Genomic DNA, 21,167 nt, shown 5'->3' on the forward strand with positions numbered 1-21,167 from the left:
TATTGGGGGATCGTGTTTGTGGGAAGAAAGTGATGTTGAGGGAGAAGATCAGCCCTGAATTTATTGAATGGTGGAGTAGTTGAAAGGGGATGAATGGATACCTTGGCAAGGTAGGCAAGCTAAGAATTTCACTGTGACAATAAAATATTCAATTCAATTCAGAGTGCGAGCAGGACCTGGGAGGGAATTGACCCTAGACTGACCCTGAATTGGGGACTGGACTTTGTGCCTTCCCTCATAGTGGGAGCCATTGTGGGGGGATGTTCTTTGTGTTTAAGACTCTCATTGGTGTTATGTCTGTATTATTTCTTTGTGTGCTGCAAAATGGCAAAAAGCATTTCACTTCATTACACCTCGGTGTATGTGAATGTGACCAATAAAATACCTTTGATACCTTTGATACCCCATGAACTGAGGCCAAGATACATACGGTCTGTGTGAGCTAAGAATGAAACCACTAAACAAAATTGCACAAGACATTCAGCTTATCATGCGAGTGTTTAGTTGAGTTCAGTTTAGTTTATTGTCATATGTACTGAGGTGCTGTTGGAATAGAGTAGTGATCAAGGCTGATCTATCTTTCCCTAACAAACCACATTCTCCTGCCTTCTCCCCATAACCCCTTGCACAGTGAAACCAGAGACATGGATTATGAAAAACAGGGAATCAATGGAAATTGTTTCTCTGGCCTCACTCGGACTACGTTGCCAGTGCTTGTCATACCTCAGTAGACATTTTGCCTCAGCAAAGACACCTGTGCAAGGCCAGCTCCATCACCAGCAGCAGCAGGCTTCATGTCAGGGCTCTGCGCTTGTTTGGAGCAGCCCAGGGAGAACGTGAAGCCTGCAAAGCCTGTGCATGAATGTTTTTCTTCCAATTATTACCTCCTTCTCATTGACTGCTGTGGGAGCTGAACAATTCCAACTGTGGCAGGTTCAATGCCTGCTCTGTTCACACCTGACAAATGTCCTTTTATACTTAGTTAAAGGGCCCGAGGCTTTTCTCAGACAATTGCCCAGCAGACCAATTTCAACCCTGGTACCCCTCATAGTTTGGCAGCAAAGCAAAAGTCGATCTGCCGATGCCAGCAGTTCAGGTGGACTTGAAATGTCCTAGGGCACAATTTACTGATCACACAGAGTTTTGACTTTCAAGAGAGAGTTTGAAGAGAGTGTTGGATTTAGCTCTTAGGGCTAAGGGAATCAAGGGATATGGGGGGGAAAAAGCAGGAACGGGGTACTGATTGGGGATGATCAGCCATGATCATATTGAATGGCGGTGCTGGCTCGAAGGGCCGAATGGCCTACTCCTGCACCTATTTTCCATGTTCCTATGTTTGACAATGCCCTTCATCGACATTCAAGCCACAACCAACACTGGGCAGAAACAGTCGTATTGTTCACGGAGGTCAGGGCCATCGTGAGCTTGTGAGATTACGCTAATTGAGAGAGGCCATCTTTACCTCTGAAGCAGCAATTCTTCAAGTTAAGGAACGACACTTTGGCCCAACTCAAAAACAGCCCAAATGACACCTATATTCCAGCATTACAGGTATGCTATAAGAAAACCAGCTCTTTCAGTTACTTCAGTTCTGTGAGGAAATGTTGTGGAGATTCCCTTCCAGTTTCCATATGGGTAAGCATTGCTGTTAACTTGGTGAATCATAGAAAAAAAATCTTCAATTATTATAATAATTATAATAATTAATTTGGTCTTCAAGGTGCGGGATGTTGGTGAAGAAATATATAATTAGTCATTGATGCCACTGTTAGAAACATATCTACAATACAAATCAGTAGTGGAGGTCCTTCTGCTCCAGCAAAACACAAACTACTGGAATAACTGGGTCAGGCAGCATCTACAGAGGGGAATGGACAGACAGCATTTCAGTTTCAGACACTTCTTCAAACAGGGTTTGAGACTGAAATCTTCAAACACAAGACTGTGGACATTTCTCTCCACAGATGCTGGAATCTTGAGCAAAGCACAAAGTGCTGAAGATGGACCCAGACCCAAACTGTCGTCAACACGTTCAGTCCACAGATGCTGCCTGATCCACTGGGTATCTCCAGCAGTTTGTTTATACTCCTTCTCTGGCCTGGCAATGAAAACTTTAACAAATCTGGTCTAGATTAAATGTGGATCCTGCAGGCATGGTAATCCACTGTACAACCTTAATCCATAAATTCATAAGTGATAGGAGCAGAATTTAGGCCATTCAGCCCATCAAATCTACTCCGCCATCTGGCCGAGCTATCTTTCCCTCTCAATCCCATTCTCCTGCCCTTTCCCCATAACCCCTGACACCCATACTAATCAAGAATCTATCTATCTCTGCCATAAAATCATAATCTTTCCATATCCTACGAAAAGCAATGCTTGCAGCAGATTATTATCTGAAAATTAAAGTTTACCATGGCTTTCATGTGCTAGATGAGTGTTGCGTGTAGTCTTGGCATTCTTGGGGTGACTGAAACAAAAGTTGGTGCGGGTTTCAGCCCGATTCAAGTGTAAAATGTTACCTGTGTATTTTCCAACACAACTGCCTGCAGGAGAAACAGCTGCTCTTTCAAAGCCACACGTACCGCTGCAAAGGATGCCCAGCCGTCAGGAGCCGTGGTTCAACAACATGAAGCTACCGCAAGTGCTGAGGGAAAAGGGGGACAGATGAGGATACAGTACTCTTCTGTGATTCTGAGCATCCCACATTCGATGGGAGGTTTGATCATTCATCACCATTTTAAGTAGTCCCAAGCCTCTGCAAGGTACAGGCTCACCAAGGTCCCAGTGAGGACAGCATCTTGTTCAGAGGCACATACTATAAAAATGATGTAATCTCTGCAAATTATATCTGTGCAACATAGACAAATGCATCTGTGCCAGCCTGTATGTGTATGTCCAAATGGGAACTCTTTAATAGAGGTCTCGTTACCCATTGCTACATAACAATAGACAACAGACAATAGGTGCAGGAGTAGGACATTTGGCCCGTCGAGCCAGCACCGCCATTCAATGTGATCATGGCTGATCATCCCCAATCAGTACCCCGTTCCTGCCTTCTCCCCATATCCCCTGACTCTATTTTTAAGAGCCCTATCTAGCTCGCTCTTGAAAGCATCCAGAGAACCTGCCTGCACCGCCCTCTGAGGCAGCGAACTCCACAGACTCACCACTCTCTATGAGAAAAAGTGTTTCCTCGTCTCCGTTCTAAATGGCTTATTCATTATTCTTAAACTGTGGCCCCTGGTTCTGGACTCCCCCAACATCGGGAACATGTTTCCTGCCTCCAGCGTGTCCAAGCCCTTAACAATCTTATATGTTTCAATGAGATCCCCTCTCATCCTTCTAAACTCCAGAGTGTACAAGCCCAGCTGCTCCATTCTCTCAGCATATGACAGTCCCGCCATCCCTGGAATTAACCTTGTAAACCTACGCTGCACTCCCTCAATAGCAAGACCAAAACTGCACACAATACTCCAGGTGTGGTCTCACTAGGGCTCTGTACAACTGCAGAAGGACCTCTTTGCTCCTATATTCAATTCCTCGTTATAAAAGCCAACATGCCATTCGCTTTCTTCACTGCCTGCTGTACCTGCATGCTTACTTTCATAGACAGGTGAACAAGGACCCCCAGGTCCCGTTGTACTTCCCCTTTTCCCAACTTGACGCCATTTAGATAGTAATCTGCCTTCCTGTCTTTGCTCCCAAAGTGAATAACCTCACATTTATCCGCACTAAACTTAATCTGCCATGCATCTGCCCACTCCCCCAACCTGTCCAAGTCACCATGCATTCTCATAATTTTACTCGGGAGTGTGTTGCACCTTACTGGGCATTTATTATTCATGCCGTGCACAAATACCTGTTGCACATCAATGGCGTTAATAGAAGCATGTTGACACTGGGCAAATGTCTGATCACAGAAGGGTCTGGGCCATTTTCCTCAAAGGTCACTAACTGACCAGGATAGCTTACTTATTTGGGACAGGCAGCATCTCTGGAGAGAAGGAATGGATAATGTTTCGGGGGGGGTTGCGACCCTTCTTCAGACTCGACCCAAAACGTCACCCATTCCTTCTCTCCAGAGATGCTGCCTGTCCCGCTGATTTACTCTGGCATTTTGTGTCCAACTTTGATTTAAGTCAGTTCTTTCCTGCACATTAGACGCAGCCATTCTATGACAGCTACTGGCAGGGCAACCGTATCAATCCCATTCGCACTCCCTTTATTTCCCTGGGGCCCTGCTACTTTATTCTCTACCACCTGCCCATTAACCCTCTCTGACTCTTCCTGCCCTCAGGATGTGAGAGGAAACCAAAGCACCCGGGGAAATCCTACCTGATCGTGAGAACATGCAAACTTCACAAAGCACGTGAGCTCTTGATTAAACCTGAGTGTCCAGCACTAATGAGGCAACAATTACCTGCTGCATCATATAATGCCCCTATCCCACTTAGGAAACCTGAACGGAAACCTCTGGAGACTTTGTGCCCCACCCAAGGTTTCTGTGCAGTTCCCAGAGGTTTTTGTCAGTCTCGCTACCTGCTTCCACTACCTGCAACCTCCAGCAACCACCTGCAACCTCCGGGAACCGCACGGAAACCTTGGGTGGGGCGCAAAGTCTCCAGAGGTTTCCATTCATGTTTCCTAAGTGGGACAGGGGTATTAAATGCCACCACTAGACTTACCAAACATGCACGTTACTCATCGAACATGTGCTTAAATGTTTCCAATATATAGGCACTAGGTTTTTTTGTTTGCATTTATAAATGTCAGGCTACAAAATCATAAAGTTTAAAGGTAAAAGCTGGAATAATTTTGATGACACAGATCCAATCCATGGATTCCATTTGTGAACTCTGTCTGGGAATCTTGTGAATTTCTGCCTATTTTCCATGGCTATGAAATCAAAACGCAAATCGGAGTGACTAAACAGCCTTAACAAACGTAGAGACAAGTTTTAAGATTTGCAAAACTAATTATGGTGAACTTTAATTGAGTGTGACTTATTTGATAACTGACAGTTTCATTGGCAGGCATGCTTGTATGAAGTTGCACATTGGCCAATTATCATATTGAAGTAGAGACTATTAACATGCTTCCAACTCCTGGAATCGCTGCTGTCTGTGGGTCATCAAGAGGGTAATTTGTGGTGCTGGCTCTGAAACAAAAAAGCCAGGTTACCTAAGTCACAGAGGAGAATGAAATGGGGAAAACATCACTTGTTTAAACAGTTCCATTTATGAAATCAACTGTTACTGAAATAAAGGGATACCGAGATGGTCCATTGTTTTTTTTTGCTCTGTAAATTGTTATATATCCAAGCACACACATCAATGAGTAGTAATGCAGATCATTTCAACGGATCGTGAAATAAGGATAACACATTAAATTCCATCTCTTATGGATATCTGACCTGTTGTCTGTGGATTGTCAAAATCTTTGTCAAAACAGAAAATGCAGAATTATTGCGTTAGTTCATTTCTTATAACCATATAACCATATAACAATTACAGCACGGAAACAGGCCTTCTCGGCCCTACAAGTCCGTGCCAAACAACTTTTTTTCCTTTTTTTTTTTTTTAAATCAAAAAATTTATTCAATTATTAAAAAATAATATTTACACTACAATAAAACAAGCCAGAACCCACCACCATAAATACAATACAAACATATATCCATAATAAACTGTTATACAATTATGATACAATCCTTATTGAGGATACATTCAACACCCTGCGGAGCCCAGCGGTCCCGGAAACTTTTTTTCCCTTAGTCCCACCTGCCTGCACTCATACCATAACCCTCCATTCCCTTCTCATCCATATGCCTATCCAATTTATTTTAAATGATACCAATGAACCTGCTGACACCACTTCCACTGGAAGCTCATTCCACACCGCTGCCACTCTCTGAGTAAAGAAGTTCCCCCTCATGTTACCCCTAAACTTCTGTCCCTTAATTCTGAAGTCATGTCCTCTTGTTTGAATCTTCCCTATTCTCAAAGGGAAAAGCTTGTCCACATCAACTCTGTCTATCCCTCTCATCATTTTAAAGACCTCTATCAAATCCCCCCTTAACCTTCTGCGCTCCAGAGAATAAAGACCTAATTGATTCAACCTATCTCTGTAACTTAGTTGTTGAAACCCAGGCAACATTCTAGTAAATCTCCTCTGTACTCTCTCTATTTTGTTGACATCCTTCCTATAATTGGGCGAGCAAAATTGTACACCATACTCCAGATTTGGTCTCAACAATGCCTTGTCCAATTTTAACATTACATCCCAGCTTCTATACTCAAATTCTATATTCTTCATATAAAATGTTCAGTTCTTTGAATCTAATTATTTTCAAATCCTAAATCTCACGGTTGCTGTCTGTACGTTGTCCCTGTGACCACGTGAGATTTCTCCAGGTGTTCCGGTTTCCCCCCATAATCCAAAGATGTACAGGTTTGTAGGTTAATTGACTTCTGTAAAATTGTTAATTATCCCTAGTGTGTAGGATAGTACTAGCGTTCGGGGTGATTGCTGGTCGGTGCGGACTCAGTGCTGAAAGGCCATGTTTCCACACTGTATCTCAAAGGTCAGTATCAGGACTATCAATAATAACAAATCATCTTTCCTGCTGGTGCTAATTCCTTACCAACCCCAATTGTTTCAACCAGCGTTGCAAAATACTCTTCCACCATTTGAAGATGTTCTATAAATTAGAAAAGCAGATAAATTAACATAGAATTACACATACACTTGTATATTATAGCAAGAAGGGAATTTATGTGTGGCCTTGTTTTTGACATTGAACAAATATGAACCAACATGCACACATCTTTATTATTATCTTCATATCTTCATAATGTTCTTGCTCTGGCAGTTACCACACATGCATGTGAAAGATGACAAGAAAGAGTTTTTGAAAATAGAATGATCCACTTCGCCTTTTTTTTTTTAAGGAAAGCTCATTGAAATATTAACTTCCATTATCTGTTCAGAAGATGCCACTAAATTTCTAAACAATTCAGTCTATAAATTGTCATACTCGGCTGAAGATCCAATAACTGGTCCTATAGACATAGAAACATAGAACATAGGTGCAGGAGTAGGCCATTCGGTCCTTCGAGCCTGCACCGCCATTCAATATGATCATGGCTGATCATCCAATTCAGTATCCTGTACCTGCCTTCTCTCCATACCCCCTGATCCCTTTAGCCACAAGGGCCACATCTAACTCCCTCTTAAATATAGCCAATGAACTGGCCTCAACTACCTTTTGTGGCAGAGAGTTCCAGAGATTCACCACTCTCTGTGTGAAAAATGTTTTTCTCATCTCGGTCCTAAACGATTTCCCCCTTATCCTTAAACTGTGACCCCCTTGTTCTGGACTTCCCCAACATTGGGAACAATCTTCCTGCATCTAGCCTGTCCAACCCCTTAAGAATTGTGTAAGTTTCTATAAGATCCCCCCTCAATCTCCTAAATCCTAGCGAGTACAAGCCGAGTCTATCCAGTCTTTCTAGCGAGTACAAGCCGAGTCTATCCAGTATAGGAAATCACAATTCCAGTAAAAAGCTCCTATACCAGAGTTGAAATTAAGGCTAACGTCGCTACTCTTAGCTGGGGAGTTCTAGAAATGTTGAAGTTTTCATTTTCTGGTACACGCATTTCCTTCTTATTCTGCACAGCACAATTTAGATTTTAAAGACAAAATATTTTTAATTAGGTCCTTCAATACTTGGGGCTGTCCACTGAAGTGAGTTAAAAGTTGCTGCTTTACCCATTTAACACACAGGGTGCGACTAGTCTCTGGACTCTTATAACCAGTGTATAGCAATGTGTCAATGGTAGTATAAAGCAATTCCAATGTGACGTTAACTTAAATCTTGCACAGAAAGACCCTTGGATGACTGATTTCCAAAGAAAAAAACTTACAGTTTCCAAATTTGGAGCTGAGGTTCATTTTGATAACAGGATAGTAGTTTAACATTCTAACATTTGGCTCGGAATGTACCAGGTGCCCGAATTAGGAAATGTTCCAATATTCCGGCAGTGAAATCCCTCAGCTGAATGAGCACAACGGCTAGAAAAACAATATTTAGATTAAAGATGTGGTACTGCTGAAGCGGATGCAGAGGAGTTTCACCGGGACGTAGCCAGGGATGGAACAGTTCTGTTCTGTACTGGAGAAGCTGTCTGTTCTATGGAATGGAGGAGGATAAAAGGGGAGATAATTGAGATAGAGAAAATATTGTGGTATAAATAGGGGAGAGTGCAGGAAATATTTCCTCACATCAGAGGTAGATAAAGAGAGGGCATAGATTTAGGGTAATGGGCAAGAGATTTAGAGAGGATCTCAAGACAAACTTTTATATAGAGAGTGGGAAATCCTATAATGCACTGCCCGAGAAAGTGTTGGAAGCAGAGTCATGCCCCTGTCCCACTTCGGAAATCTGAACAGAAATCTTTGGAGACTTTGCGCCCCACCCAAGGTTTCCGTGCGGTTACCGGAGGTTTTTGTCAGTCTCCCTACCTGCTTCCGCTACCTGCAACCACCGGCAACCACCTGCAACCTCCGGGAACCGCACGGAAATCTTGGGTGGGGTGCAATGTTGGTTAAGAAGGTTCAATGGTTGGGTATTAATGGTGGAGTAGCAAGATGGATTCAACAGTGGCTGAATGGGAGATGCCAGAGAGTAATGGTGGATGGTTGTTTGTCAGGTTGGAGGCCAGTGACGAGTGGGGTGCCACAGGGATCTGTGTTGGGTCCACTGTTGTTTGTCATGTACATCAATGAACTGGATGATGGTGTGGTAAATTGGATTAGTAAGTATGCAGATGATACTAAGATAGGTGGGGTTGCGGGTAATGAAGTAGAGTTTCAAAGTCTACAGAGAGATTAAGGCCAGTTGGAAGAGTGGGCTGAAAGATGGCAGTTGGAGTTTAATGCTGATAAGTGTGAGGTGCTACATCTTGGCAGGACAAATCAAAATAGGACGTACATGGTAAATGGTAGGGAATTGAAGAATGTAGGTGAACAGAGGGATATGGGAATAACTGTGCACAGTTCCCTGAAAGTGGAATCTCATGTAGATAGGGTGGTAAAGAAAGCTTTTGGTGTGGTGGCCTTTATAAATCAGAGCATTGAGTATAGAAGTTGGGATGTAATGTTAAAATTGTACAAGGCATTGGTGAGGCCAATTCTGGAGTGTGGTGTACAATTTTGGTCGCCTAATTATAGGAAGGATGTCAAGAAAATACAGAGAAGATTTACTAGAATGTTGCCTGGGTTTCAGCAACTAAGTTACAGAGAAAGGTTGAACAAGTTAGGGCTTTATTCTTTGGAGCGCAGAAGGTTAAGGGGGGACTTGATAGAGGTTTTTAAAATGATGAGAGGGATAGACAGAGTTGACGTGGAAAAGCTTTTCCCACTGAGAGTAGGGAAGATTCAAACAAGGGGACATGACTTGAGAATTAAGGGACTGAAGTTTAGGGGTAACATGAGAGGGAACTTCTTTACTCAGAGAGTGGTAGCTGTGTGGAATGAGCTTCCAGTGAAGGTGGTGGAGGCAGGTTTGTTTTTATCATTTAAAAATAAATTGGTTAGTTATATGGATGGGAAGGGAATGTAAAGTTATAGTCTGAGCGCAGGTATATGGGACTAGGGGTGATTATGTGTTTGGCACGGACTAGAAGGGTCGAGATGGCCTGTTTCTGTGCTGAAATTGTTATATGGTTATTATATGGTTAATGTCTCCAGAGGTTTCCGTTCAGGTTTCCTAAGTGGGACAGGGGCATTACTGACCACATTTAACAAGTGTATGGGCGAGCACCAGTCACTGAACCTAGAGCTGGAGGGTAGGATAAATAGAGACAGTCCTACAGGTTGGGCTCTATGGTTGGGCGAAAGGCCTGTTTGCATGCTGCATGACTCCATGACTTACTGATGCAAAACAATACAAAGATGCGATTGCATTCAAAACTAAACTTCTTACCCCAGTTAATATTTTATTATAACACAAAGATCTTTGAATTATTCATATTGAATTGATTCAATTGTTCATTCAGGGAATATATTGGTATTCTTGCATGAAAGAAGACAAACAATCTGTTCTGAAAGTGGCCTTTCTTAGTGCGGGCCTGACAGAAGCAAGATTTCTGAAAATAAATGCGGTTGATAATCTATTAAATAAAATCTTCTCCAAAGGTAGGTGTGAGTTTAGATTTTAAAGCCTATAATTACTCAGCTCCCATGGCCGTCCGAAAGGGGGGGTGCATTGGGTGCGACCACACCCCCCTTTTTACCCCCATAGAACAAAAATCACCACAAAAAAAAAAAATTGGTTAAAAAAAAATCAACATTTCCAATTTGGAAACGGCCAGTTCTCTATTCTCCCGTCGCCGGGCAGGAATGGCTGAATCTGAACCCAACGGCTGTAACCCCTGCACCAGACACCGCTGCGGCGGAGCTCGATCCCCTCGCCTCCCCCTGCCGCCGGGGCCCAAGCCATCTTCTCCCCACACCACCCCCGTTGACCCACGCTGGGATCATGCCACCCCCGCTGAGCCCACGCCACCCCCGCTGGGCCCACGCCACACCCACTGACCCCCGCTGTGCCCCCCTCACCCTCACACCACCTTCATCCCCCCCGCGCCCGCTGGGCCCCCGCTCGGCCTGCACCACCTTCATCTTCGCCCCCCCCCCTCCCCCCTGCAAGAAAGAGGGGGGATATGAGAGGAGGGAGGGGGGAGAGAGAGAGAGGGGAAGGCAGGGGAGAGAGAGAGATGGGGGAGGGGAGAGGGAAAGGGGGATTATCTTTAGTGAGATTGCAAAATTAAGTTAGGTTTTAGAGCTAATATATTTTCTCCTACATATGAATAACATTAAACAATATCAAATAATGGGTTATTCATATTCTCCACAGATGCTGCCTGACCCACTGAGTTACTCCAGCACTTTGTGACAATTTTCCCTTCACCCATCTGCCCAAGCCCACTCTCCCCTCTCCTTTCCTATGTTCCTTTTCACCCATAAACCTCTCTCTGCATTTACATTTCACTCCTCTTTCAAATCTGCTCTGCTTATCTACATGCATTTTTCTTCTTCACTTTTTAGTCATAGAATGATGCAGTGTGGAAACAGGCTCTTCAACCCAACTTGCCCACTCCGACCGACATGTCCCATCTAAACTAGTCCCACTCACACGCGTTTGGCCCATCTAAATCTGTCCTATCCATGTACATGTCCAAATGTCTCTTAAACATTAGGATAGTCCCAGCCTTAACTACCTCCTCTGGCAGCTCGTTACATACACCCAGCACCCTTTGTGTGAAAAAGCTACCTCTCAGATTTCTGTTAATTTCTGAAATATTGGTCATAAATTTGGTGCAAAAAAAAGCTCCAAAATAAGGCTCAGAATGCATCAGAGAGCATCTAAAACCCCTGAGCTTCCAGGGCTGGGCCCTGGATCCCGGCATCAAGGAACTTCACGCTTCGCGCTCGTGATGTGAGCAGCGCGCACATTATTTCACATTGTTTTTTGTAATCCTGTCATGCCACCCCCCTTTTTGAAAAGCTTCGTACGGGCCTGGCTCCTGCGATTCCAGATGTGATTATATTGGTTGATATGTGTGCATAAAATAATGCTACCTTGTTTTGGACTGATGCCAATAACATATACATCTAACTTCCAAAATGTGTTTTGATCAAATTACATTTTTGAAATACATTGTACAAAACAAAATTACATGTCACTCTTTAGGAAGAACTGAGATTTTCATGATAGTTAATTTGTAAACCATTTTATTTACTTGGTTCCAATCTATACCCTGCTGCAATTCATTGGTTCGTGTGATAAGAATAGTAATTAGTAACAATGATCAGCAGAAATTACCCTCATTAAGGACAGGCTAAATTCAATATGTTACAGCACCACCAACTATGTTCTATAAATAAATAGGAATTGTGTACATCTTTATTCCAGTCTGGCTGTACCTGCCTATTTTATACAGTTATTCACAAAATATAATCATTGCAGATTCTGCAGCATGATCTAAAATACAGCACCTCAGGCATTTGTAATAGACGCAAATATAATGAAATAATCCCACAAAAATTCAGTTGCTCCATCTTGCCCAACAGTTCATGTCCTTGGTGGTTGAAGGCCTGGGATTCGGCCAGTGGTAATGTTGACCTCCCAAGTGCAATCCTGGTTAGTGCAGTAAAAGCCGTAGTCTCCTCCTTGGCTTTAGTTCATTACTTTGTTACTCTGAGACCAGTCCACAGTTTGGAAGAATGGGTGTGATTTTATGTCTTCAACACCTGACACGCCAGCACCAAGTCTCTCGCTGGGATTAAACTGCAAAAGCTAAAGACAAGACAGACAAACAAATCACACACATTCTGTAGCTGCAATGGTTATTACAGATGCTATTTATCTACACACTATATTTATGAAGATTCCTCTGACCACCCACCCTTTCATTTATCAGACAAATTTCTCGCTCCAATAACCCCAAAATTGATATGGTTTAGAGATTTTTTTTTTTAAAAGACACCATCATCCTTTTTGCTTAGGATTGAACCAATTTCAATTCCTCGCTGATTAAAAAGTGGATATAGAACTCCAAGTGTAGCCTCACTAATGCTATCTCAATTTAATATTCTTAGATTTGTACTCTAAGGATCTACCTAGACAGACATCATTTTGTCTAATTTAAAGTATTTTTAGCAATTGATCAACTTGCTGGCCCAAATCTTTTGCAATGCACTTTAATTCATTAAATTCTGTAGACTCAATAATACCATTACTAGGTTTATGCATCAATTTATATTCTCAATACCATTTACCATTATGCACACGGCTATTAAGGGCTCAATCCATCTTAAGAATACTTTGAGAGGCTTCCACATGCTTAGCAAAACCTTCACTCGGCTACACATTCAGCTACTGCTACTTGTTGTCATTCTTAACCACGGTGGAAGAAGAGAGGAAAGGGCTGTGAAGAAGAGGTAGATGGGTTCCAAAACAGTTCCTCACTTGTCAGAGCTCCAATTGAAACTACTGTAATATTTACAGTGCACTTATTCCAAAAATGATAACGCAATTTATATTCATCATCTTCGATCCATGTGCATACATCTGTCAGGAAAATGTCCTTGATAGAATTTGTCCTGACTGATAAAATACACAATAATCCCCAGTTATTCTTATGGCACAAACATACAGGATTTGCCAAACAGCCACAAACAAAAAAACATAGTCCTTTCATAAATGCAAGCCAGCTTGGATTATTTATCATCATAGTATAGAATAGTCACATAGGGAGGCCACTCATCCCGGTGTGTCTTTGCCAGCTCTCTATCCAAACTGCTCTCATGATCTACCCACCCCGACCCCCTTCTCCATGATCTTGCAAATGATTCTTCCCCATATATTTATTCAACACTCTTGAAAGCTGCAGTGGAATGTGACTCCACCCCGCTGGCAGGAGGAAGGACCGGTGGGCTGCATGGCCAAGACAAAGGACGGAGAGGAGGGTGGATGGAGCCTGCGATGGTGGATGCAGGAGCAAATGCTGGCAAGAGAGTGACCCCGGGCCCTCTGGGTCTGCTGCAGCAAGTGCCTCAGGGGCACACAGGCTGAACATGGCCGGGCAGGAGAGGGACGTTGGTTTGCTGGATGGTCCGGAAGGAGGTAATGGCTGGAGGCCTTGCAGCAGCCTGGGGCTCGCCTAGATCGGGAGCTGCTCCAGAAGACTGATCGCACGGAACAAACTCGAGTTTGAAATGATGCCTAAACTTGGCGATTCTTGAATACGGTCTCAGTGGACTATTTCTGTACACTTTGTACTAATTGGGAAATGTGCATAGGTATGACAATACTCTACTAAATGTTACGCATAAAAATAAATTTCACTGTACATCTGTACATGGGATATTAAAAAAATTAACCCATTGGACCTACAGGCAGTACAGACATTGCATCATACATATTAATATACTACATCTTATTTTTAAGAAGTTAAAGTATATTAACCATCTTTCAGTCGCCCACTATCATCCTCATTTTATTCTACTGTATATTTGGCGAGTGTGCAGAAGAGGTTGACCAGAATGGGGCCTGGATTAGAGGCTATTAGCTATAACAGGTTGGACAAACTTGGATTGTTTTCCCTGGAGCTTCGGAGGCTGAGGGGAACAGGATAGAAGTGTATAAAATGATTAGAGGCATAGAAAGGATAGACAGTTGGAAACATTTTCTCAGGAAGGTAATGTCAAGGTCTAAAGAGCACAGCTTTAAGGTATGAGACGCAAAGTTTAAAGATGTGCAGGGCAAGTTTAATTTTGCACAGAGTGGTGGATGCCTGGAACACGCTGCTGGTTGGTGGTGGTGGTGGAGGCAGACATGATAGGGGCATGTAGGAGGCCTGTAGATAAGCACCTGGATAAGCAGGGGATATGGATCATGTGTAAGGGCAGCCTGGTGGCACAGTGGTAGAGTTGCTGCCTTACAGTGCCAGTAGACCCAGGTTCGATCCTGACTACGGGTGCTGTCTCCTCAGAGTTTGTACGTTGTCCCCGTGACCTGCGTGAATTTTCTCTGAGACCTTCGGGTTCCTCCCACACTCCAAAGATGTACAGGTTTGTAGATGAATTGGCTTCGGTAAAATTGTAAATTGTTTCTAGTCTGTGTAGGATAGTGCAAGTGTGCGGGGATCGCTAGTCGGTGCGGGCTCAGTGGGCCGAAGGGCCTGTTTCTGCACTGTATCTCTAAACTAAAGTAAACTAAGCAGGGGATAAGGATCATGTGTAGGTAGAGAGACCAGTTTAACTTGGCACCATGTGTAGGAAAGAACTGCAGATGCTGGTTTAAATCGAAGGAAGACACAAAATGCTGGAGTAACTCAGCGGGAGAGGCAGCATCTCTGGAAAGAAGGAATGGGTGACGTTTCGGGTCACCCATTCCTCTCCAGAGATGCTGCCTGTCCCACCGAGTTACTTCAGCATTTTGTGTCTACTTTTAACTTGGCATCATATTCGGCACAGACATTGTGGCCCAAGAGCTTGGTCCTGTGCTATGTATAATCATAGGCACTCCTGGTGAGATATCCACTCATCGCTATTCCAGAGGTTTTAACAACTTATTGATTACTATAATTATAAATACTATATACTCTACCATATTATACCCAGCCTCAATACCTAAGTATATACAATGTTATGAACAAAAAGATTCAAAGATTAGCTACGCATCACTCAGCAAATTATAATCAATAGCACTCAAGACCAAGTAGGAATTTTGCAAAAAGGGATAAACATTTTTATTTTTAATACTTTGCAGATTAATCTGAATTCATTTTAACAAGCAGATCATTAATTTACTTTTCTTAAATGTTTTTCATTTGTTTATAATTAAATAGATGATAGTCAAAGTATTCAGAGAGTTGCATATTCTACAAGAAAAGTAACCAAGAACATTTTTCAAAGGTAGACAAAAATGCTGGAGAAACTCAGTGGGTGAAGCAGCATCTATGGAGACCCTTCTTCAGACCCTTCTTCAGATCTCTCTATACATGCTGCACCCGCTGAGTTTCTCCAGCATATTTGTCTACCTTCGATTTTTCCAGCATCTGCAGTTCTCTCTTAATAAAAAGAACATTTTTCTTAAGTGTGAGGTGTTGCATTTTATTTTAGAAATAGCAAACAAAAGGATAACTTCAAGCAAACAATGATATTTGAAAGTGTTTAAGAAGGAACTGCAGATGCTGGAGAATCGAAGGTTACACAAAAAAGCTGGAGAAACTCAGCGGGTGCAGCAGCATCTATGGAGCGAAGGAAATAGGTAACGTTTCGGGCCGAAACCCTCCTTCAGTCTGAAGAATGATATTTGAAATATGTACTCCTTCTTTCACATCTTCAAAGTAAAAACACAGCAGTATTTTAACAAAGAATTCCTTCCTAACATGTATGATTTGTCCCAGAATAATTAAGGTCAATTATAACACCTTTCTCACTTCCCAAGTGAGACTGGCTATTGGTCACAGGCTGCAGACAGATTACTGATGACTCAATTCAACAATGTTATGTATCCTAAAGGAGTCGTTTTCCGAATAATGGGTATGTGATTTATTTATTGACAATGCTGCTAACCTCAGTCAGTGTCTTTCTTTCACATGTACATACATACAGACAGAGGAACGGAGGTCCATTTCTATCGTTATGCTCAGAGTAGGTATAGTTTGGGTCCAGATTCCATCTTTCGACAACAAAAAAATCTTCAAAGTACAACAGTGCTTTTGACAACAACTTGAATTTGGCTTAACTCAGCTCCAGCTGGCCTTTCTGGCCTGAAACATTAACTCTGGTTCTCCCTATCTGTTGAGTACTATTAGCATTTTGTGTTTTGACTTCAGCATGCAAAACATAACATAGGGTTTTAAGAAGAAATGTGATTTAATTGGTTTCAATTATACTATCTTGAGTTGGGAGGTGGTGGTGAGGCATGAATGTCAGTCTTGATAATTAGCTTCTGTGAAACACAAGAAACAGAAGTTGTATGTCTTTCTCTTGCCTGCTCTGCGATTCAATGTCATGGTTGGTCTTTTACCTTGACACCATCGTATTTTACACAGTTCAATGTTTTTAAACACTAATTGAAGAAATCAAATACGTTTTAATACCAGGAGTCTTTGGATACTTATTGCATGGTTTAAGTTGAAAGGGACCAGTTTGACCAGGCTTATGGACATAGTCTGGTTCATGGGACATCCTCTCCACCAAGGGCCTCTTTCCATTCACTCTCCAATTAAGTGAAGGGTGTAAAGCCATTTATATGCATTTTACGAGCATGGTCTATCTTATAGAGTTCCATTGTGTTAGGTGAGGCCACGTTTGGACACCCTGCAATAGGAAAGATATTGTTAAGCTGGAAAGAATGCAGAGAGGATTTACAAGGACATTGCCAGGACATAGGGAGGGGTTGGTCAAGTAGGACTTTATTCCTTGGAGTGCAGGATTATGAGGGGTGATCTTATATAGGTGTGTAGGATCATGAGGGGAGTAGATCCACAGAAGGGGCTGTTTCCCTGCTGCATGATTCTATGAACAAAGCTGTAACATCATATCACTTAATATCCAAAAATCTAACATGCTCTGCCCTGAACATAACCAGCGACTGAACTTCTTCAGATCTGCTGGATGAAGAAGTTATTTTCTGGTTGACCCCTTATTTTGAGACTGTATACTGCTTGAATCTCTGGAATTCTCTGCCACAGAAGGTAGTTGAGGCCAGTTCATTGGCTATATTTAAGAGGGAGTTAGATGTGGCCCTTGGGGCTAAAGGGATCAGGGGGTATGGAGAGAAGGCAGGTACAGGATACTGAGTTGGATGATCAGCCATGATCATATTGAATGGCGGTACAGGCTCGAAGGGCCGAATGGCCTACTCCTGCACCTATTTTCTATGTTTCTATGTTTGTGGCAGCCTAGTCAGAGGAATCATCATCCCAGAAGCTAACCTATCAAGACCAAAGAAAATGCTGTTTGTTTCAATGCCTCATTCTTCTAAAGCGGAGTACAGGCTAGGTCCTCATGACCTCTTGTCATCCAGCAAAAATGGCATCACAAGATTCAATCTGGCGAACCTTCACTGTACTCCCCCGAAACCTAATATTTCCATCCTGGGATATGGAGATCAGATGTGTACATAATATTCCAGATGCAGTTTCATCAGAGTACTCGAATCCAACATAATGGTCAACATAGAGTTTGCCTCCGTGATCACTTGCTGTGTCTGAATGGCAGTGACTCATATACTAAACGATACAAGTCCCTCTGAACATGAATTCTTTTCCATCTCTCACACTTCCATTCTTTCCACCAATGTGGATGAGCTCGCATCTTCCCACATCACAATTCATCTTACATATCCTTCTAAAATTTCCACTGCAATCCAGCTCAGTATCATTGATAAAGGTGATCATAATAAACCCGGTCCCCTTCACCCGAACCATCGAAGCAGATTGGAGCGGATGAAGTGTGGTTTAGGGAGGGGATGGCAGAGAGCAAGGCCTTGGAGACTGGAGCACATGGTGAGAGGCTACATCCAAACATGGACCAGGTGGAATTAAAGGGATTAAACACCAGAGGTGGTTACAGAGACAGGGAAAGTGAGGGGAAGAAAATCTGAATTAAAATAGGAAATTGCTGGAAATGCCGGGAATGGATTGGAGGGAGAAATGGTTAATATTTCAGGCCGGGACCTTACTTCACAAACATGCTGTTTTACAAGAAAAATCAATTACTTTGGTTGTTGTGATGTAAGTCCAACATTGTGCTTCTGAACTGCATTTACCAACTTGGTGCAATAAAATATTTATTGTGATGCCGGTATCTGTTTGGGCAAGTTATCCTTTGCCGTGTGTGTGTGTGTGTGTGTTAGGGATGGAGACTACTCACTGCTGCCTTTCGTCACCGGTCAATAATTAAATATGTAGTGGATAATTAGGAGCCGTGCCAAGTGCTTAGTATTTAATTCTTTAGGATTATCTGTAACTTGCTCAGAGGTGGCAATGGGAAAGAAAGAAATGTGGTCTTGCATTTATGCAAAAGCTAGACACAACGTGCTGGAGTAACTCAGCGAGACAGGCAGCATCTCTGGAGAGAACAACTGGGTGACATTTCAGGTCGAGACCCTTCTTCGGACTCATAAATTCATAAACGGTAGGAGCAGAATTAGGCCATTCGGACCATCAAGTCGACACCGCCATTCAATCATGGTTAATCTATCTCTCCCTCCTAAGCCCACTCCCCTGCCTTCTCCCCATAACCCCTGACACCCGTACTAATCAAGAATCTATCTATCTCTGCCTTGAAAATATCCATTGACTTTGCCTCCACACAGCCTTTTGTGGCAATTAATTCCACAGATTCAGGCAGCATCTCTGGAACAAAAGGAATAGGTGACTGCAGTGGCGGACTGGCCAGGATGTCAGCTTGCCCGATGGCAAGTGGGCCCCTGATGAAGTGATAGCAAGTGATGGCAAGTGGGCCCCTGTTAAATGATAGCATTGTACTTGTGGGTGGGCCCCCGTTGTCTCCTGGCAACCAATATTTTTAGACCCAATCCGCCACTGGGTGACTGGGCTTGTATTCACTGGAATTTAGAAGTATGAGAGGGCATCTTATAGAAACATATAAAATTCTTAAGGGATTGCACAGGCTTGATGCAGGAAACATGTTCCCGATGTTGCGGGAGTCCGGAACCAGGGGTCACGGTTTAAGAATAAGGGGTAGGCCATTTAGGACTGAGATGAGGAAAAACTTTTTCACCCAGAGAGTTGTGAATCTGGAATTCTCTGCCACAGAAGGCAGTGGAGGCCAATTCACCGCATGAATTCAAGACAGAAAGATTTTGCTCTTTTGCAAAGGGAATCAAAGGATATGGGGGAAAAGCTGGAACGGGTACTGATTTTAGATGATCAGCCATAATCATATTGAATGGCGGTGCTGGCGCAAAGGGCCAAATTCAGATTCAGATTCAGATTCAATCTTTATTGCCATTGTGCAGTGTACATTACAGAGACAACGAAATGCAGTTAGCATCTCCCTAGAAGAGCGACATAGAATACGAGCAATAATAAATATATTTACGTGCATACAGTCATAGTAGTGCAATTATTTTTCCCTGGTGGAAGGAGTGTCCGGGGGGGTGATTTGCAATCACCGAGGTACAGTGTTGAGTAGTGTAACAGCCGCAGGGAAGAAGCTGTTTCTGGACCTGCTGGTCCGGCAACGGAGAGACCTGTAGCACCTCCCGGATGGTAGGAGGGTAAACAGTCCATGGTTGGGGTGAGAGCAGTCCTTGACGATGCTGAGCGCCCTTCGCAGACAACGCTTGCTTTGGACAGACTCAATGGAGGGGAGTGAGGAACCGGTGATGCGTTGGGCAATTTTCACCACCCTCTGCAGTGCTTTCCGGTCGGAGACAGAGCAGTTGCACCTGCTGCACCTATTTTCTATGTTTTCTATGTATTATAAGGAGCTGGCGTTACAGCAGCAATCAATGCTCATATGCTCTCATCCTGAAAATAAGCTGTTTATTTCTACTGCTTCCCATCCATCTCCTAATACCATGAGCTCCAGCAATATGCACAGTTCATAAGGGGAAATGCAACAGAACCATGTTCCCACATGGCCCCGGATGGCTGTAGACCTGCGGGAGCGGTGTTTATATACCACCCTTATCCCAAACGTTCGGTCGTACTTTGAGCTGGACATAAGTAGCATGTTCGTGAGCTGTGGTGGACCAGTGCACCACATCCACCAGTTTGCCTTTATCTGCTCCGCTGGTTACAACTTCAACAAAGTAACAGGTTTTTCAAGCTTGATTTAATTGCCATGAATCCACATCGACTCTGGCTGATCATCTTTATTACTTTTTAAATCCCATTACCATTTCCTCAATCATACTCTGGCACTTTCCAAAATACAACAAAAAAAACAGAAAATGCTGGGCTGGAAACAGAAAATGCTGGAAAAACTCAGTGAATGAATATTAAAACAAAAACTGCAGATGGTAGAAATCTGAATGATGTTGGAACACTTTCCTTCCTATTGCTGTCAGGCCAACTATGTCCTATCATTGATGGTGACATGCTGGGTGCCTTTGGTAACTTTCAAACTGTACTGCAATCTGAAGGACGGTCACGGATGTATTAGTTGTCACCTACCTTCTCCAGGGTCAAGGAAAGAGCGTTCACGTCGCGGCCCTGTTTTCATCAATCTTTCCACCACCACACACAAGAAGTGCAAGCCAGACCATTGTATGCAGATGCCGAGAAGTGTGTTCAGCTCTGGTTGAACAACTTCTAATCTTGTGTGTGGACTCGATAAGAAGAAGATCTACCTTCTCCAAAGCAAGTCATTTCAAAGGCCAGAAATGTACAACATCAGGTAGCTCCTTGGTGTTTATCAGCTTTCACTTTCAAACATTTATTATCCAATTCTATTTTTTGTTTGAATCAATGCTAATTTCCTTCATTTCCTCATCCTTTTTAGACCTGTTGTTCTCTACTTTTTCCAGGAAGTTCATCGTCTTCTGTTGAACGGCTCTGCCATTTCGCTCATCAGCAATTTAATTTGTGCTGTCTTAGTCTGCAATTAACTATTT

General features: G+C 43.0%; 1 protein-coding gene across 6 annotated transcripts in view; it reads right to left on the reverse strand.

Annotated features, from left to right (window-relative positions):
• Positions 1–11,780: 11,780 nt before the first annotated feature.
• rps6kc1 (ribosomal protein S6 kinase polypeptide 1) overlaps positions 11,781–21,167 on the reverse strand; it is a 148,441-nt gene continuing 139,054 nt past the window's right edge. For all 6 annotated transcript variants that reach the window (XM_055639756.1, XM_055639759.1, XM_055639757.1 and 3 more), the window contains one exon: positions 11,781–12,362. In XM_055639756.1, the coding sequence (XP_055495731.1) occupies positions 12,243–12,362 (120 nt within the window). In that variant the 3' untranslated portion in view covers positions 11,781–12,242. The remainder of the gene's footprint in view (positions 12,363–21,167) is intronic.

The sequence above is a fragment of the Leucoraja erinacea genome, chromosome 8, assembly GCF_028641065.1.
Source record: "Leucoraja erinacea ecotype New England chromosome 8, Leri_hhj_1, whole genome shotgun sequence".
In the NCBI taxonomy this organism is placed as follows: domain Eukaryota; kingdom Metazoa; phylum Chordata; class Chondrichthyes; order Rajiformes; family Rajidae; genus Leucoraja; species Leucoraja erinaceus.